The sequence below is a fragment of the Scatophagus argus genome, chromosome 13 (assembly GCF_020382885.2).
Source record: "Scatophagus argus isolate fScaArg1 chromosome 13, fScaArg1.pri, whole genome shotgun sequence".
Taxonomy (NCBI): Eukaryota; Metazoa; Chordata; class Actinopteri; family Scatophagidae; genus Scatophagus; species Scatophagus argus.
The window spans coordinates 8,128,237-8,148,980 of record NC_058505.1 but is presented as its reverse complement, the minus strand read 5'-3'; the positions used below and the strand labels follow the sequence as shown (position 1 = coordinate 8,148,980).

The 20,744-nt window shown below is 41.1% G+C and overlaps 2 protein-coding genes across 3 annotated transcripts; both read left to right on the top strand.

Moving 5' to 3' along the window:
* The first annotated feature begins 10,855 nt into the window (after positions 1-10,855).
* On the top strand, positions 10,856-14,531 carry LOC124069706 (phosphotriesterase-related protein-like). 2 transcript variants are annotated; one of them, XM_046409095.1, is made up of 5 exons: positions 10,856-10,989; positions 11,765-12,222; positions 12,519-12,784; positions 13,431-13,571; positions 14,050-14,531. In XM_046409095.1, exons 2-5 carry the CDS (start codon positions 11,791-11,793, stop codon positions 14,258-14,260), a joined length of 1,050 nt encoding a protein of 349 aa, XP_046265051.1. In that variant the 5' UTR covers positions 10,856-10,989; positions 11,765-11,790; the 3' UTR covers positions 14,261-14,531. The 2 variants fall into 2 exon arrangements, with proteins under 2 accessions (XP_046265051.1, XP_046265052.1); XM_046409096.1 differs by lacking the exon at positions 10,856-10,989 and adding an exon at positions 11,611-11,631.
* Positions 14,532-15,355: 824 nt separating this feature from the next.
* Positions 15,356-19,657, top strand: pter (phosphotriesterase related). The gene is made up of 5 exons (XM_046409094.1): positions 15,356-15,505; positions 16,665-17,122; positions 17,577-17,842; positions 18,440-18,580; positions 19,059-19,657. Exons 2-5 carry the CDS (start codon positions 16,691-16,693, stop codon positions 19,267-19,269), a joined length of 1,050 nt encoding a protein of 349 aa, XP_046265050.1. The 5' UTR covers positions 15,356-15,505; positions 16,665-16,690; the 3' UTR covers positions 19,270-19,657.
* The last annotated feature ends 1,087 nt before the right edge of the window (positions 19,658-20,744 follow it).

Here is a 20,744-nt window from a genome sequence, read left to right as displayed (position 1 = left end):
TCTCAGCGCTCACTCACACTCCAGCACTGTGCAACAGGACGAAGAAACCTGCTTCACTGTGACCATGAGGACTCTGCTGCTGGCCTCCGCTCTCTTTGCAGGACTGTTTGGCTCTTTAGCTGCCGATCCGGTCCCTGTCCCCGTCCCTGCCCCTTACCATGCCTTCTGCAGGACACTGTGGTGAGTTCTTCGTTTGTCTCTGTGTTTATTTTCTCAGTAATGTACAACAGATCATGATTGTTTCATGTGTCCTAAACTGTGATATCTCTGTTTTTGTAGGCTCTTTGCAACACCTTGTGCTGAAATCAATACCACATTAGTTCAACAGATTCAAGCTTTCAGCCCCACGACTGGCTGTCCTGAATGTCACTATACAGTAAGAACCACCTCTGCTGAGGAACACGACTCAAATCAAAAAAGAGAAATGAATATATTTAGTGTAACAACATGCTTTCTGTTCCAGCTTGTGTCAGCCACCCCTCAATCTATCAAAGCCAACCACAGTTCTGTTGATGGCCTTGAGAGTGAGAACATCACCATCACCATGAACCCCACCGTACTGACCGGTGGCTGCCGTGTGTCTGTGAGTATCAGTGTTGTTAGTTTTTTTCACGTTGACTTCAGTTTTTTATATATATCTCTATCTATATCTATATAAATAGATATAGACAGATATAAAATGATACAGCGGTCAGTTGCTTTTGCAGTATTTTAGCTTTGTAACAAGATGTACTATTAAAGATTTTGCCCTTTTGCTTAGTGACAATTAAAGAAAATAGGTGATTGTGATTATTACAAATGTTGATGTGTATTCTCTAAAACAGTAATTTTATGTGAGGGTGTAAATACCTGCAGATATTTAGTTTATAACTGCAGGTTTGTTAGATGCTCACTTTCACTGGCTTTTTTTTTGGTCAGGCTTAATGGGAGATCCGCAACTGATCCAGCAGCAAAAGATAACTTCATAACAACAACCAACCGACCCCATTTTAAACTGGCAAGATTTATGTATTTATTTATCTCTTCACTTACTCGCCAGGCACAGTCCGTTTCTCTTGGATTCACCAGCCTTCTAGATGACGGCCTCAACTACTGCAACCTGCACAACCTGCTGTCAGGTGAGTTCAGGAGCCAGACATGACAACATGAATTATCTTGTCCTTGCAAGCATTTCCTATTAGGACCAGCTCTATTTTTGGATGGATTACAGTATGTATTTGCGTTCTTCTGCTTTGCTTTTTTGAAATATAAACTTTAGCTGAATCACTGTTCTATGGATGCAAAGAAGCACTGACTGTGGAATGAGCTCACTTTCTTGTGTTTGTGAATGAATGTTTGGATTCCAGCGAGTGGCCTCACCTCGGCGCCAGGCTTCATGGAGATGACCAATGAATGGGCCTGCCTGGGTTACGGACTCGCCACCTGCAGAGCCTGAAAAGCCAAATCATGTCATGATTTTGTTACACTTAGAAACAGAGCTTTCCCTTTGAAGCCATGTTTCTCTGACTGTACTCTGCTAAATATTTTTAATATATAAAAATCTAAAATTATTTGAACAAACAATGTCATGAATTTGCTTAATTTAGATTTTTGTTTTCTCCTCATGTGTACAAATTTATGTATCTCTGAGAAGAGGAACAATAAAAAAGTTGGAATTTTACTCAGCTCTCAGCGTGTGTGCATTTCATTTTTACCTCTTTGGACTGATCATGAAGACTGTCGCTGCACAAGTGACCTCTCCTGAACCTCACAATGTGTACTTTTACAGGGTAGTATCACAGGGTTGTTATACCAAGTACTGCTGATATATCAGTGCCCAGTTTTACTTGGGGCAACTGAACATTTTCCAGTGTACTTTCAATGTTTCGTGCAAGCCTCAGTGCCATGTTGAAGCACTGGTATTCTGGTTACTGGGGAAGGGAAGTGATGATGCAGATTTACTCAATGGTGATATGACATCAAGGGGGATTTGATAGACCAGCATGTCATCCAGTTAAAGCGGGGCACTGCAGACGAGGCTCTGACAGCTGCTCCCTCTGCACATTCTGACAAGGAGTCTCAAGATGACAAGCTGTAACATGCATTTGATTGGAAGAAATTTACCCTGGCAAGCTGTTTTTTCATTCTTTGAGTTATTTACAAGATTTTTTCCAGATCTTTTCAATGTTAAAATCCTCATGACGGTAAAAGTCACTGTTTTGGTGTCAGTGGGAGATTAGTTAGCCTCTTGATAATTTGATGATTTTTCCACTGGGGAGCCATATGTTAATAATAACAATAATAATAATAATAATATTGTACATGTATAAATAAAGATGTTTATGTAACTTCAACTTTTTGCTTATTTAAGTCACATGTGTTTATTCTTCTAGGTGCTGTAAGCATGATTTAAGGGCTATAACGCCAGTCCATTGTTAGTGCTGCATTCCACACCCAGAGCGTCATCATTGCCTATATCACGTTAAATAACTTGCAATGCAACACGCACAACTTGGCTCTCTCAAACTGCTGTGACTTATTGTAAGACATGAGGAGAGACTAATCACCACAGCACCATGGCTCTTATCCTTGATTCAGTGATTGTCAATTCGTCTTGCTGGCCCTCGTGACGACCCTTACAGATATAAGTTTTCGTCCAACCAACACACTGTCACTCTTCATGTTGAGGAACCCTGCTTCACTGCGACCATGAGGCCTTTGCTGCTCACTGTTCTCATTGCAGGACTTTTTGGCTCTTTGGCCGCCACTCCGGTACCTGTTCCTTACAATGCTATCTGCAGGACACTCTGGTAAGACCCATCAATCTGCCTTCATCACCTGCTTCTTTCTTTGTATTCAAGCTCGGAAAGAAATGCTTTCACAGAGGAATGATAACCAGACTGTAAAACACATCAGCTGGAGGCAAACTGCTGCCATTTGCTGTCATTTCAAAAATAATGTGTCCATACTGTGATAATCGCTCCAGGCTGTTTGGGATGCCTTGTGCTGACGTCAGTACCAAACTGGTGCGACAGATTGAAGCCTTCAATCCTGTGAATGCCTGCGAAAATTGTCACTACATGGTGAGTTTTTTTGTTAGATTGCTTTTCTGGTGGTTGATATGTGATTAAACCTGATTTATACACTCATACTTTACAGGCGCAAACACTCCTCAGTTTGCAAATGTTATTGAATGTAACTTTTAACTAAATATCAGAACTCATTAAGCAAAGTCCATCATATGACAAAATTGTCTGTAAGGGGTTTATACAAATTACATCCCCTGTATTATATCCTGTGTAAAAATACTGGTACAACTATTATTAATAACTTGGTGAAGTTTGAATATTAAATTACGGTCGGTTCTTTAGTGTTTTTAAGAAAAAATTTTGGTGATGTAACGGCAGTTTCTTCATTTGCTGTCATGTGGCTTCTTCTAAAGAGTGTATTGTCTGGAGAGTTTCCCTTTGATATATACAGTGATGATGTGCAGCACAATATGTGGCCAAAAGTATGTAGTAAGTAAGTATACACCCTCCTAGCAAGAATTTTCCTTGGTTTGTCCACAGCCCCTTAGTTTAAATTTTGGACAAATGTAATGTCTCAGCATATGTTATCTATAGACAATTGATTTTTCGACCGAAACAACACACATCACTGAGTCCATGACCTCAACCCAACCAAGGACCTTTGGGATGAATATGAACACCTACATCAAACCACTTCCCTGCAAGCAGGTCCCGAAATCTTGTGGAAAGTCTTCCAGAAAAGACTTCCAGAAAAGACATGCTGCTACTGTCACAGCAGCATGTTAATTTCCCTGAAATGAGATGATACACACAACCCTGCCTAGTTAGCTTGTTTAAACAGTGAAAAACGATTGTGATAGTCACATATAACCACCTCTGCTGTCTTCCTTTCCAGCTCGTTTCAGCCACCAACGACACAATCCAGGCCAACCACACGTCCTCAGACAACGTTGAGAACATAGAGTTCAAGCTGCACACCACCATCCTGACCCTCAGCTGCCGTGTGTCCGTGAGTAACGTTAATATTCTCTCCTTCAGATGAATTTCCTGCCTAATTTTGACAGAATAACACATAAAAAATTCATATGTTTTGCTTGTTTGCAACAGGCTCTCTCTGCTTCTCCTGCGTTCACCAGTCTTATTGACAATGGCCTCAACTACTGCAACCTCTACAACCTGCTGACAGGTGAGTGCTTTTTCTAATCAAGATTATTTATCTTGTCAGGCATGCTGCAACTCCTGGTTACTATTCCAAAATCAACTTATAAACTAGCTTAGTCTTTACTTTTATTATTATTTATTCTGATAATGAACAAATGAAAAAATACATGAATGTGAATGATGAATTTCATGAATTTCAGCAAGTGGCCTCAACTTGGCACCAGGCTTCATGGAGATGACCAGCGAATGGGCTTGTCTCGGCTACAGATTAGACACTTGCAGGACCTGACAAGGTGCCAGTGATACAATCATAACTTGGTCACTTTGCATTTGTTGTATCACAATTCATGTATTTGAAAGTGTATGCAAATGTTTCATTCCATGCTGATTGAGGTCATGATGAAGTTTGGGTTTGTTCTACACATCTGAGTCACTTTTCTGCCACTGATACATGCAAAATGTGAAACTAAGTAAAAACTAAAACTAAATAAAAAGATTTAAAAACAAGCTTGTGTGCGTGTATAATGTCTAAGGTCTGGTGACCTTGCGTGTGCTCTTTTATGCCATGTTATGTAGATTTAAATGTTATTATCATCAGATAAAAGCAACAAATAAATTCATGGAAATTTTCCACCCAGTTGTTTATTCTGTGAAGTTTCTATATTCTTGATTAATATGGTAAAATGATGCTGACAATCACTCGCAAGTCAGATGACTCTGAGCTAGCAAGACATTTTCAAAGTGGAACATCAGAGAATCACAAGGCTTGACAGTCAGCAGAAGACAGCAGTGGCTGCGTATATCAGATAGAAACATGTGGCGAATCAGTTTTAATCGTTTTTGACCCACATTAGGACCGGAGAGTCACACAAGCGCACAACCAGCAGAGTCAGAGGTGAAATCTGTGTCAATGATTTTCTACATAATGGAAAAAAGGGATTAAGAACACAGCAAGTACAAGCATATTTTTTTAAAGTTAAATAAACAGTAGACATGTGATTGTTCGTCTATTAAAACCTTGAAAAAAAACGAATGCTGGGCTCGTGGTCACAATTCCTCTCAGTTTTCATTAAAGTAGAGAAGTAATCTGACAACATATTTGATCAGTAAAACTTAAACCCAAATTTGTTTAGATTAAATATGTTGTATTACAGCATTTTCAAAGTATGTGTTGGTTGGTTGGTTGGTTTTCCATGTTTTTAGCTTGTGCCAGTCACGCTTAAACACTTCACTGCATGCATCGAGAACGTGACACCATGTAATACAGATGGACAATCAGTCGAAAGGGAACTGATCATTGATCATCTCGCTCCAAATTCTTGGCCAGCAGGCTAAACAAGGTCTAAAGATGACAGGAACCCTTCTGAGGGTCACAACAGACCATTTTTTTGATGAAAGCATTAACACTCAGCGTTCATTTGCAGGCAAACTTCTGATCATGAGAGTCGTCTTCATTGTTTAAGAGCCATTATTGCACAGATGAGATCATGTCATAAAGTTTTATTCCTTTTTGGCCACGTTTTTGGACTTCCTTCCTCATTCTTTGACTATCTGTGTCTCGGAAGTGATGGAGTAGGTCTGTCTGCAGACGCACAGCAGCTTCACGACGTACCTGCTAAGTGATACGTCCTCAGAATGTGTTTATCTTTGAAATGTAACTTTTATGAAATTAATGTGGAGATGTCTCTACCTTCTAGACAAATCGATAAAAAACTTTAACCAAAACTATTTTTGTACCTTAACCTAATTCAGCCTGACGTGTAGCTTAATCAAGTTGTGAGTTGCTTACTGTTCACGCTACTGTGTAAGTGTAAAGTGTAATTTAACTTTTTACATGACAATTAATGGTATGCCCACTTTGTGTTCTGATCTCATTTTTTCTTCACACATCTGTATTATTTTTTGTTTAGTCTCTTGCAACATTTCCTGTAAAGTTCATGAAAGTTCAAGCTGGAATTTCAGGCTCAGAGATGTTGTCATGCTGCGTTCAAAGTCCAACATTTAGTCAAACAATAACGTTTCCTGTCTGCATGCTTAGTTTAAGAGTCATCACACTTTGAATATAAAATAGGCCTGTAGCAGGTGGGTGAGTCACTTCCTGAAGGAGTAAAGCATAAAGTAAACATTTTATTGATTATGTTCATTCTCTGTTGTGTGGAGACAGCTGAGTTGCACCTTTGGATATGTGAAAAGCCAATCAGGTCCACAGAGAACTAAAGAAAAATTGTAAATTCTATTCTATTTCACAAACTACATTAAAATAGTACATTTAATCCCTGCAGGTCAGCTATCATTATATTCTATGTGTCCCACAAGAAAACTCATTGTTCATTTAAAAATCACGACATCAGTACAAAACAAAATGGATCCAACATTTTTCATCAGAAACCAAGCTTTTATTAAGTAAATCCATTCTATTTATCTAATAGGATCAACATTTCAAGCATGAGGAAACACACATTTCAGATTTTACAATCATTTGCAGGCAGAAAGTCCAACTCCAAGGCAGAGCCACTCGTTGGTGAATTCTGTGAAGCCTGGAGCTTTGGTGAGTCCACTTCCTGCACAGAAAGGAAACAGAAAGACAACGATTAACAAACCTCAAACAGTGCATGGAGCATTGTTGGCATTTGACCGAAATAAAGTTTTCTAAATTTCAAAACAAAGCCAGCAATAACCTCACTGATCAGTGTGTGAAAATCACCTACCTTGTATTATGTTGTGGAGGTTACAGTAGTTGGTGCCGTTATCAAGCAGGCTGTACCAGAATGCAGACACGGAGGAGCCCTGAACAGCAACCACAGGAAACACGGTCAAGAATATTTACAACAGAATTTACATGAAAAAGCTGTCTTTTTTGTATTTCCTCTAATATGAATATTATTCCACTGATGATAAATAAGATGTCTTGGATGTATCTGACTCACCTCTACATGGCAGCCCATGGACATAGCCGTGGGTAACATAGTGATGTTCACAGACTCGATCTGGCCGACTGCTGAACTGTGGTTGGCCTGAATGAGGGATGGAGTCACTGGGCCAAGCTGGATTCCAAACACAAAAAGGTAAGTATTAGTAAGATCATTAGTGAGACCAGTTTTATCAACTATAGTTCAATAACACAATATGTGACACAAAATTTCACTTTCTCTTCTCAAAGTTTCTCACCTTGTACGAGCCCATGGCTTTAATCTGGGTCACGATGGCCATGCTAACTTGATCGCATGGCAATCCAAACAACCTGAGAGCAGACAGAAGGAAATACATCGGTATCTATCTATCTATCTGGTTAAGGGTTAAGTAACACTGGATCACAAATAGGTGAAATCTTACCAGATAATCTTGCAGAAGGCGTGTGTTGTGTCGCTTGGATTGCCACTTGGTTTGCCACTTGTGACGATGCACATTCCCAAAAAGAGAGCGCAGGCCACAGCCAGAGTCTTCACAGCCATGATGGAGTTAGTTTCTTGTGCCAGAGTTCTCACAGGACTGTGTGCATGTTTCTGCCGTTTGGGTTTATATTGAGCGCTGCGTGAAGAGGAGGAACCTAAACACCACTAGCTTGTCATGTGGACCCGTGCAAAAGTGATTTGCATGACACTTCGCATGGCATCTTTCACACCAGGGTCAATTTCATCAGCGTGAATGCAACAAAGGACTAAATGCCTGTGCTTTCAGACTCATATACCAACCTAAACATTTATGTTATTTTTAATTAATTTCATTATTCTCCAATTGGAGTTAATTGACTGAATTTCTTAAACTTTTTAGATCTTTTAAACATTTGGCCAGCTGCCACCAACATCTGTTTCCGGTGCTTTATTCTGACCCAGACAGTGTCTTCTAGGACTGCAAATAATGATTATTTTCATTATTAGTCAAATTGATTGTTATTTTCATAATGAACTGATTCATTGATTGGTCTATAAAATGTCATCAAAGCTTGTCACATTTCCTCTGGAGCCCCCGATGTTGATGGTGTCTGATACAACAGTCCAGAACCCAACCATTCGGTTTACTGCCATTGATGGACAGATATAAAACTCTTTATATGACGTGCTGGAACTAGTTTTTTTTTTTTTTGCATTAAAAAATGACTTAAACAATAGATCAATTGTCAAAATCTGAAGAAAAACAATGAAATAATAACCTATACGGTAATATATATTTCAGATGTGTTTTGATTCTGAAGTTTTAAAAATCCAGCCTTTTAATCATTTTCCCACATTCAAAAAAAACCCAACAACTTAATACTATGGATCTTAAGACTATTAATATGGTAGGAACTACAGTCGAGTTCCCTTAAATGGTCTCACACTCTAATCGCACAAATCTGGAACCAAAGCATAATGTTGTCAGCGTATCATCTTCGGAAACATGTGCCTCTGTTTAAATGATATATTATTAAAGGCGAGGTTTGCAATTCATCACGGCTTCATTGTTCTCAAAATTCATTCTCCCTGTCACTTCTTGAAACAAACATTACTATTGATTCACGGATGCTTCGGGCTACGGATGGCCTAACAAGCATGACTATTAGATAAAAGACCAGAGACAGCAAACAGAACATCACATGATACCTGGCTTTTATTCTCATTCATGTCATTTAAACCAAAGAGAAGCATCTCACTCCCCCCTCAGGAAAGAGTAGTACTATGTTCTGATTCCTGCTTTTAAGTATGTTGCTATAGTGTCATTTGAAAAACCTGATATTTTACTGCTGGATATTCAGGTCACATCAGACTACAAAAATATGTGCCTCCTCTCTGTCTGCAGAGGGCACCAGACCACAACACACGGCCGAACAGTGAAATCCTGACAGGCCTCTGAATCCAGACTCAGACAGTCTCAGAAGGTTACAGAAATGATCTGCTTTGATGAAGATGTATGCTGCAGAAAAAAAATAAAAAAAGCATAAATGCAAAGAGGAACAAAGAAAATTGAGCATTTACGGTGAAGCTCAGCTCAGAGTAGTTTCGCTTGTGATTCTGATACATTTACAGCAGACTTCAAAAAGAAACCTGGTAATAACAAGGTTTCATAGCTTACAGACAATGCACCAAGTTCAAACTCTTTTTAACGTCTGAGCCGTGTCTCAGGAGGTCTGTCCACATGAGAGAGGTGGTTTTTAGTCATCCATCTCAGTTGGGTCCGTCTGAAACATGTCAGCCATACAGATGAATGGGAGTGCCAGTCTTTTCTTGTCTCTAATGAGGAACCATGCAGGGGGATGGTGCTCTGGGCTTATGAGTAACAGCGCTTCACAAACTCATTTACCATTAGGACTTTCTGAGTTGAACTCATTTTGCATCCCTGCTATCTTGTTTGTTTTTTAATTCCATTTGCTGTCACATCACACTGTCTCATTTGACAGTATAGATTTTCTCTTTCAGCTTATTATCTGTAATGTTGCTTGATTTTTATTTGACATCTTAGTGATGCTTTGAGATCTTTGTGTTTTGTTTGTTGTTTGAAATAATCTTGAGGCCTTGTTTCAACTTTGCACATTCTTAAATTTATCACTTTTTAATACAATTCCTACAACCCATGAATGACACACAGCACAATCACAAAAGATAGGCATAAAACATAGTCACAATATAAAGGTTTGAAATTAGCAAATGTAAATAAATCTAAGCAAAAGCAAGTCCAGTGGTTTTTGATCTGCATCTTAATGAAGGCGCCCACAGTGTCTACAGCTTCTAAAGACCAGTCTGCTTTAGTTTTAACCCTGCGGTGAGGAACAGTCAGCAAGCTGTATGACTAATGTAGGCAGGTGCCAGACCACGCAGGGCTCTAAAAGAGTCAGAGGAATCTTCAATTGGATTTTGACACGAGACACAAATAAACTTAGACCTCGTCCTCCTCTTCTCAGCCAGTAAAGACAAAGACAACTTGTTCAGCCTTGCACATGAAAACTGAACATGAGTGTGCTAGCTTTAAATCATGGCTGCTGAACTGCAGAGCGGTCATCTTGCCGACAAATTGATGGCATAGCCTTCCACAATATGCGGATGGTCGTTTTCTTGGCCATTTGCAGGGATGGTCAGAGCAACGGTGACTGTGACAAATGCTGCTGTGGGTACCATCTGCCGAGCGAGGAGCACAGAAACAGAAAGAGTCACCGTCTGTCTCTCAAACTCATCTTCACATGTTTTCCAGAACTGTGAAATCATCCCATTTTAAAATCAGACATATCAGTTGTATGTTACAGAGGCTCTTGTTTTGTATTTGAATCTGAAAAATTGCTGTTTCTGCTATGTCTCCTTTAATGAAGGCTTTATTAGTTGTATCCAACTGCTTTATAAATGGTTATCAAATTAGGCTATTTAATAATGTCTGATAGACCAATCATAAGCCACTGATAATAAAAGTTTGGGGTTAGTGATTGATGTTAATCGCTAATAAAGAAACAAGTTACAACTTTAAAAACCATCATAACGGATGGGTGGTAGAGTGGTGCCAGCCATTAATTCATGTTTTTGTTGTTGTTGTTGTTGTTGTCATTAAACTTATTAAATATAAATTACAAAGGATAAAAGTTCCAGGTCCATATTTCTATTTTTAAAAAGTCCAAACGATGTAGAAATTCCTAAACTATAATAATAACAATAATAAAATTTAAACATAACTTTTATATATCATTGCTAAACTTTTTATTTTTTATGACAGCGCTCGTAGTAATGTAATCCCGTCAGCAGAAGTGCGGTCCCGTGATCTCTCGCGATGGCTCACACGCACGCTATTGCCGAGCTGCCCTGAAGGCGGAGCAGTTGTTGGCGTTCGGTACTGGAGGTGGACCTCAGTAAGAAGAAATAAGGTCAGCAACCTGTCTTTCAGCCGTTTGGAGACATTTTAAAATCCGAGCATGTAGCTATGAAGCGAGGAAATAAAATCAGCTGCTCGACAGACCCATGTAGTTTTAATCTGATCCACATTAAAACTACATGGGTCTGTCGAGCTGTCTATGCAGTCCCTCTGCTGCTTGGACTATGAAGTCAACCTGGTCAGTGAGTTCCTGAGCAGACACACCCTCCTGTCTGATTTGTGCTTCGTATGGAAGTCCCATTGTGAGCGAGATCTCATTTGCAAGTGAGACTTGAGCAATAAATAAAAATAATAATAAAAATAAAACTAATAATAACAGCAATGCTGACTGTAGTAGTAATGATGTAAATTATCTGGTCTTTATGTATGTATTCAGTGTCAGTCTACTCTTACAAATATCTAAAGAACTGTGTTTACCACAGGAACATGAAGTGTGATCCAGTCCTGAGAACGAGTGTTACGAGCATCATGTCTTAGACAGACGAGTGGTGATAAGTAATGTGGTTATTTTTGAAGTGGACCTTTATAGATAAATAAATGGGGGTGCTGATCAGGCCTTACAGAGAGGGAAGGCCAACCCCACCTCTGATACGAGACACATTGACGAGTGCCATATGAATCATTTGCAATAAATGTAAGAGCAGAGTGACAGACGGCGTCCAGATGTTTGAGGTTACAAACTGCAGCACGTCTGTAAATAACACTGATACAATCCAATACAGAGAATCTGCTGCTCTTATGTAAATGAATAATATTTGTCCTTTCAGGTTGCTGTTGACTGTGAACACCAATCATGTCAGAGCTGAGTGGGAAGGTCCAGACAGTCCTGGGTCTGGTGGATCCGGACCAGCTGGGCCGCACCATGACCCACGAGCATCTGACTGCGAGCGCTGAGTGCTGCTACTTCCCTCCTCCTTCAGGCAACGAGGCGGTGGCGGAGAACCCGTTCCACATGCAGCACATGCACTGGCTGAGACAGAACCCCTACAGCTCCCGCGAGAACCTGCTGCTGCAGCAAGAGACCGTGGCTGTACGGGACGAGCTGTTGGCCTACAAGAAGGCCGGCGGGGGCACCATAGTGGAGAACACCACCACGGGCATTGACCGAGACCTTCCCACCCTCAGGCAGATGGCCAGGGACACCGGGGTCCACATCGTCGCAGGAGCAGGGTACTATGTGGACTGCACCCACACGGAGGCCACCAAGAGAATGAGTGTGGAGAAGGTGTGGCCCAGTCAGAGAGCGAGTGTGGCCAGTCTGGCCTAAATGTGACATGTGTCAGGAAGTTTTAAACAGTTTGAACCACACTGTGGAGACTGGACCAGTGTCCAGAAGCTGCCACTGGTACTGTATGAATCAGCCATAAGACAGGAAGAACGTCCTGCATCACGTTGTTGTGCTGACATTTTGATATATCACCCATCTGTTGTATCTATTAGTTGATTTCAGTGGGTTTTTGGCTGCTCTGTCTGGTCCTTTAGTTGTGTATCTCAGTCACTAACTGATTTCCTGCCCGTCAGCTCACAGACATCATTGTCAGCGAGGTGCTTCACGGTGCCGATGGCACAGACATCCGCTGTGGCGTCATTGGAGAGATCGGCACCGGCTGGCCCATCACAGACAGTGAGAAGAAGGTACTGAGGGCCACAGCTCACGCTCAGGCCCAGCTCGGCTGCCCCGTCATCATCCATCCTGGGAGGAGCCCTGCAGCTCCGGCTGAAGTCGTGCGGATCCTTCAGGAAGCCGGAGGTGACATCAGCAAAACTGTCATGTCACACCTGGACAGGTGAGAAATCCTGGGAACAGTTAGTTTGGGATTATAGATTTTCCTCAGAGATCATTTCACTGTGACTATAAGCGCAGTAATGTTTCACAGTTATTGTGCCATAATGCATTAATGGTAACGTGTTCTACTAAAGTGGTCAGAATCACTGAGGCTGGTGTTTACACTGCAGACTGATAACATTTAATCTCATTCATTAGATCATTAGACCATCATCGATGATATCAAACCAGACTTCAGAGACATCTAATAACTAAACTTTGTATATTTTACTTACAAGCTGTATGTAATTTTGAAGTGCAAACACAACACTCTGAGACTTTAGTTGCTTTTAAAGGGAAACTGGTGCATAACAAAGCTAATTTGCAATTTTATTCTTATTTATCTGAAAACATTTTCTGAGCTGCACTTGTTAACAGCAGCGACAAATTCTGAAAAGTTTTAAATTTTGTCAGTAGAATTTTACTTTTTACTGCAGATGTATATTTGTTCCAAATATTGTTTATCCAGATCCTTCATTACTAATAAGCAGTACTGGCCCAGCAAAGAACATCCTGGTCAACCATCACTATGTTGGTATTAGTCTTATGAAAAGTTTCAATGGTTTATTTGACCTTCATCTTCATGACTTTCTGTTGTCCTCCTGCAGGACCATATTTGATGAAGGTGAACTACTTGAGTTTGCAAAGCTGGGGAGCTACCTGGAATATGATCTGTTTGGCACAGAGATGCTGAACTACCTGTTTCACCTGGAGGTGGACATGCCCAGTGACAGCCAGAGAGTGAAGACGTGAGTAACTCGGTTCAGGGTCTTCCTTTTCAGTGCAGTTTCTGTGATTAGATGGGGCTGGAGTGAACAACGGTGTGAGCTTGTTTTATGACGACCTCAGTGTTCAGATTCAAGATCAGATCCACACTTGTTTTTCTTGTAGAGAAACGCATCCACTCATATTCACGCATCGCATATCGGGAGTATTTCATTTAGAGCAAAATGCTGCTTTTATGTTTTACTCCCCGTGGAGAGAAGAGCGTGTCCTCCAGTCTTTTCACGGAAACTGTGAGACACTAATCTGCCTCCACGGCGGGAGGAGGAGTGTGTGTGTGTGTGTCAACAGGAGGAGTGATGGATGAGTGATGTTGCTCACAATACTCACATTCAGGCCACATACAAAAGACAGATTGAACAACACACCAAGGCAGATTGACTATTACGGTGTGTTCTTTAGCTGAGATTATGAGTAAAGTTTTTCACGTTTGTGTGTGCTCAGCTTGGCGTTCCTCGTAAAGGAGGGCTACGAGGACAGGATAGTGGTCGCACACGACATCCACACCAAGAACCGTCTCACTAAGTACGGCGGCCACGGCTACTCTCACATCCTGAGGAACATTGTGCCGAAGATGCTGATGAGGGGCATCTCGCAACACCAGGTGGATAAGATCCTCATCGACAACCCAAAACGCTGGCTGACCTTCAAATAAAGCAAAAAAGAAGTAAAGAGAGATAGAGAGGAAGACAGAGAGAGAGACAGACTTGACGAAGACATTTTTCAGTGTTGCAGGATGTTTTGTAACTTTGTCCTTCTAAAGTTACAAACTAATTGCATTCTGTTGTTTCAAGCAGTAGCTCAGGGTTTGTTTTTATATAGGCACCCTCGTTAATTAAAACTTGATTTTATATTTGTGATCGTACATAATTCACTTTGCAAACAAATTATATAAAGGCAAATGCAGCATCGCAGTGTCTCAATCATGTTGTGTTCCCATTTATGTCACAAGAATGATTTTTTCCTTGTCTACAGAAGGTTGAAGGGCCCTTTTGTCATTTCAAGTTAGCACTTAATTTTTTGTGTCATTTACATCCAGTGTATGTTCCTAAAGAATTTCATTGTCAGCTGAGCTGAATGTGTGTATTAAGAGTTGATTTTAGTCTACAGCCTTGAAATTTGGTTCCAACCAAGTCTGCTTCCGTAATGATTTTATTAGTTGTAACCAAATGCTTTATAAATGGTTATCAGATTATTTAGTTATGTTTTATAGAACAATTATAAGTCACTGATAATAAAAGTTTTGGGGTTACCAGGGAGTGACTGATATTCATCCACCTCCAGTATGAGCCCTTATCTTACCTTCTACAAACTTCCACAGAGCATGAAACCCAAATTCCCTTATTAACATTAACAAAAAAAACTCACGATGACCCTTTATTTAAGACAATGATTTGACAACTAAAAGAGTGACTTTTCACAGCCTTGTAATCAAAGTGCTGTTCTTATTAATGGCTTTTAACTTATCCATCAGTCCTAAATCCGTCAGTTAAAACTTCCAGGCATCAAAATGGGTGACCTTTTTAAGTGGTTTCCGCAGTTTATTGATATATTTTCTTTATTTGTTGTCATTAAACTTATATATTAAAATACGATAAAAGTTCCAGGTCCATACTTGTAATCTTTAGATTTTTTTTTTATTCCGTTTGCTTACTGATAAATAAATAGCTTATATAAGTTTCTAAAGAAATATTGAAAAATAACTCTTAATATTTCATTGCTAAACTTTTCTCATACATTTTTTTTGACAGCTCACAGTAATGTAATCCCGTTCGCAGAACTGCGGTCTCGTGATCTCTCGCGATGGTTCACACACACGCTATTGCTGAGCTAGTGTTCAGGTGGAGCAGCTGTCGAGTTCGACTGGAGGTGGACGTGGAGCTCAGTAAGCAGAAACAAGGTCAGCAAACTGTCTCTCAGACGTTTAGACACATAATATCAGAGCAAGAAACAAGTGTTAGCCTTCTATCTGCTCGGTTTAGCAAGGGACATTTTCCTCAACTTCAACTTCTGCTTCGGGGCTAAACTCCTCACTTTTACAGCAGTGGTGAAACAGCACACGGAGGGGGCTTCGCTTGGTCTTGAGAAACTGCAGCCTGTATGCACTGTCAGACTACAGCACGCACTTTACGTTTACTGCGGCCAACTTGCGGCCAACTCATTCACTCGTCATTCAGCGCACATGCAAACGCACGTATCCATTCCTCAAAGGAGCTACGTTACTCTGGTGACAGTAGGAAGGGACGAAGTAAAGTCAGCTGTTCGACAGACACAGGTGTTGTTTTGTTTTTTAACGTGGATCAGGTCTGTGCAGTCCAAAGGTCCCTCTGCTGCTCGGACCGTGAAGTGAACCTGGTCAATGAGTTGTTGAGCCGACGCACTGTCCTGTCTGATCTGTGCTTTGTATGGAAGTCCCGTTGAGATCGAGATCTCATTTGCGAGTTAGACCCGAGAACAAAACAAAAATAGTCTATATAATAAGATTACATATTGTGCAGTTAATATGTAAAAATGGTCAACTGCACCCAGACATTATTAATAAATGAATTAAAAATGAGGGATCAACAGAGTAAATAAAATAACCATGTTAAATAAAACAGTCACACATAAAATCAACAAAGTTCCAAACCAAATGTATAAATGATCTGGTCTTTATGTATGTATTCAGTGTCAGTCTACTCTTATAAATATCTAAAGAACTGTGTTTACCACAGGAACATGAAGTGTGATCCAGTCCTGAGAACGAGTGTTACGAGCATCATGTCTTAGACAGACGAGTGGTGATAAGTAATGTGCTTATTTTTGAAGTGGACCTTTATAGATAAATAAATGGAGGTGCTGATCAGGCCTTACAGAGAGGGAAGGCCAACCCCACCTCTGATACGAGACATATTGACGAGTGCCATATGAATCATTTGCAATAAATGTAAGAGCAGAGTGACAGACGGCGTCCAGATGTTTGAGGTTACAAACTGCAGCACGTCTGTAAATAACACTGATGCAATCCAATACAGAGAATCTGCTGCTCTTATGTAAATGAATAATATTTGTCCTTTCAGGTTGCTGTTGACTGTGAACACCAATCATGTCAGAGCTGAGTGGGAAGGTCCAGACAGTCCTGGGTCTGGTGGATCCGGACCAGCTGGGCCGCACCATGACCCACGAGCATCTGACCATGAGCTTTGAGTGCTGCTACTTCCCTCCTCCTTCAGGCGACGAGGTGGTGGCGGAGAACCCGTTCCACATGCAGCACATGCACTGGCTGAGACAGAACCCCTACAGCTCCCGCGAGAACCTGCTGCTGCAGCAAGAGACCGTGGCTGTACGGGACGAGCTGTTGGCCTACAAGAAGGCCGGCGGGGGCACCATAGTGGAGAACACCACCACGGGCATTGACCGAGACCTTCCCACCCTCAGGCAGATGGCCAGGGACACCGGGGTCCACATCGTCGCAGGAGCAGGGTACTATGTGGACTGCACCCACACGGAGGCCACCAAGAGAATGAGTGTGGAGAAGGTGTGGCCCAGTCAGAGAGCGAGTGTGGCCAGTCTGGCCTAAATGTGACATGTGTCAGGAAGTTTTAAACAGTTTGAACCACACTGTGGAGACTGAACCAGTGTCCAGAAGCTGCCACTGGTACTGTATGAGTCAGCCATAAGACAGGAAGAACGTCCTGCATCACGTTGTTGTGCGGACATTTTCATATGTCAGCTGTTCTCTCAGAACATTATGTGTTTCTGTGCAAGGATCTCTGTTGTATCTATTGGTTGATTTCAGTGGGGTGTTTTTTGACTGCTCTGTGCGGTCCTTTAGTTGTGACACATTGAGAATGTGCATCTAATCTTCATGGATATAAAGATCATTCAACTCAAGCAGGTGCTTAAAAGGGACAGAAGAAGGAAATCATGAACAAGTTATTTTATTTTACACTAACAGGTCAGTGACTAACTCCTGATTTCCTGCCCGTCAGCTCACAGACATCATTGTCAGCGAGGTGCTTCACGGTGCCGACGGCACAGACATCCGCTGTGGCGTCATTGGAGAGATCGGCACCGGCTGGCCCATCACAGACAGTGAGAAGAAGGTACTGAGGGCCACAGCTCACGCTCAGGCCCAGCTCGGCTGCCCCGTCATCATCCATCCCGGGAGGAACCCTGCAGCTCCGGCTGAAGTCGTGCGGATCCTTCAGGAAGCCGGAGGTGACATCAGCAAAACTGTCATGTCACACCTGGACAGGTGAGAAATCCCTGGGAACAGTTAGTTTGGGATTATAGATTTGTTTTGACGACATAATCAGCCTTTTAGATATCAACTTTTTATTTGTTAAAATCAAGATTTAAATGTGGAAAAAATGATTATTCATTCATCATTATCCCCCACGCTGGAAGAACAACACTCCTTCCTGTATTTGTAATGAGATAGTCCTGCAGAGATCTTTTCACTTATCTGTTCAGTTATCTTTTCAAACCAGACTTCAAAGACATGTAGTAGTTAAAATCTGTATCTATTATCAGTCTGTATTCAGTTAATCATTAAAATTATAATTTTGAAGTGCTAACACAACACTCTTTTCCTCGTTTGTCTGGAATTATTTTCTGAGCTGCACTTTTTCAAGGAAATCTTGGCTCCTGTGAACAGCAGTGACAAAGTTATAATTTTGAGAATTTAAAATTTTGGAACTAAAATTGTATCTTTAACTCCAAACGTATAGCGGCAACAAATATTTTTTTCTCTGTCTCCTTCATTACTAATGATTTCTTGGGGCTGAACAAAAACATAGTAGTTGACCACTGCTATGTTGGGGTCACTCTTTACTGTGTTGTCCTCCTGCAGGACCATATTTGATGAAGGTGAACTGCTTGAGTTTGCAAAGCTGGGGAGCTACCTGGAATATGATCTGTTTGGCACAGAGATGCTGAACTACCCGTATAACCTGGAGGTGGACATGCCCAGTGACAGCCAGAGAGTGAAGACGTGAGTAACTCGGTTCAGGGTCTTCCTTTTCAGTGCAGTTTCTGTGATTAGATGGGGCTGGAGTGAACAACGGTGTGAGCTTGTTTTATGACGACCTCAGTGTTCAGATTCGAGATCAGATCCACACTTGTTTTTCTTGTAGAGAAACGCATCCACTCATATTCACGCATCGCATATCGGGAGTATTTCATTTAGAGCAAAATGCTGCTTTTATGTTTTACTCCCCGTGGAGAGAAGAGCGTGTCCTCCAGTCTTTTCACAGAAACTGTGAGACACTAATCTGCCTCCACGGCGGGAGGAGGAGTGTGTGTGTGTGTGTCAACAGGAGGAGTGATGGATGAGTGATGTTGCTCACAATACTCACATTCAGGCCACATACAAAAGACAGATTGAACAACACACCAAGGCAGATTGACTATTACGGTGTGTTCTTTAGCTGAGATTATGAGTAAAGTTTTTCACGTTTGTGTGTGCTCAGCTTGGCGTTCCTCGTAAAGGAGGGCTACGAGGACAGGATAGTGGTCGCACACGACATCCACACCAAGAACCGTCTCACTAAGTACGGCGGCCACGGCTACTCTCACATCCTGAGGAACATTGTGCCGAAGATGCTGATGAGGGGCATCTCGCAACACCAGGTGGATAAGATCCTCATCGACAACCCAAAACGCTGGCTGACCTTCAAATAAAGCAAAAAAGAAATGAAGAAGAAAAGAATAGAAAGATAGACCCAAAGATGGCGATTTGATGTTGAGATTATTTTATCTCCAGATTTGCACCAGACAAGGTAGAATTTGAGATATTTGCAATAATCCCAGTCCAAACTCATTTCTAAATTTGCTTTTGGACCCTCAAACCAATGAAGACATTTTTCAGAGTGACATAATGTTTAATAACTTTGTCTTTCCAAAGTTGCAAATTAATTACAGGCTATTGTTTCAAACGACTCGAGAGTTTTTTTCTTTTCTTTTTTTTTTAAGAGGCCCTTGTTAATTAAAACTTGATTTGTGATTGTACTTTATTCACTTTGTAAGCAAATTATATAAAGGAAAAATGCATGATTGCAGTGCCTCATAATCATGTTGTGTTGCCATTTATGTCACAAAAGGTGATTTTTCCTTGTCTGCAGAAATGTGCTTCTAAGACAAATAAGTTCCTTTCTCTTAAGGTATTTTCTGCAGTGGTGCTCACAAATATGGTGCCAATTGATTTTTTTTTTTTTTTTTTTTTTTTTAGTGTCAGTGTCACAATTCTTTTGTATTTCTAAGTGGCATTTCGGGACATTTCTGATGAAAATAATGGCCATGGTAGTAATTGGTATGCTGCTCTGCTCTTGACACAATGCGGATGTGTTAGATGAGTTGTCCTGTTGCCCCTCAGTGGGTGTCTGGGTGTCTATGGGAGGCTGACGATGAAGGACACGGTCTCTCCTCTCATCTGGGAACAGGTGGCCTCACAGGGTGACTTCACGGCATGATCAATGGCGCGTTCGCCGCAGCTTGCTCTGCGCCGTGAACGACTATGTAACTTTGATTCATCTTCTGAGGGGATTAGAGAGAACCGGGAGATGTACATTATATTTTACACATCGGCTGACAGTCTTTGTCTGAAGGGAGCTTAACTATCAGCGGGCAGATCGATGTACGTCAAGCTCGAGGAAACGTTTGTGTCAGTGTGACTGTCCAGTTTTGTGATGGTGACTAACCACCAGACCACCCTGTCACCCCAACCAGCTGTCACACTGAGACAAGAAAAATGAGTTACAGTGTTCATGTTGTTGACAGTGCTTCAATGTGAACATCATAATGGCCCTTTACACATTTAGTTTCCCTTTGAAGTGTTAAAATGTCTTTTTTTTTTTTTCATAATCATGCATCACTACAGCTTTGACATTTTCACCCAAAAATGCAACAACAGTCAAATATCTTTGAAAAATATAGCACATACATGGACTAACAACACTGTGAATCATGTGAGTGATCATGTGAGTATAAGTTTGGCATCTACGATTGAATGCTAAAGGTCAATACATTTTCAGTGTACACCTCAGTGTGTGTGTTAACCACAGCAGCTACAGTGTGTTTTGACATGTCAGCAAACTTAATTTGTACAGCTAGACATTTCATTCAGGGTGCGATAGCGACACTAATCAAACTGACAAGGG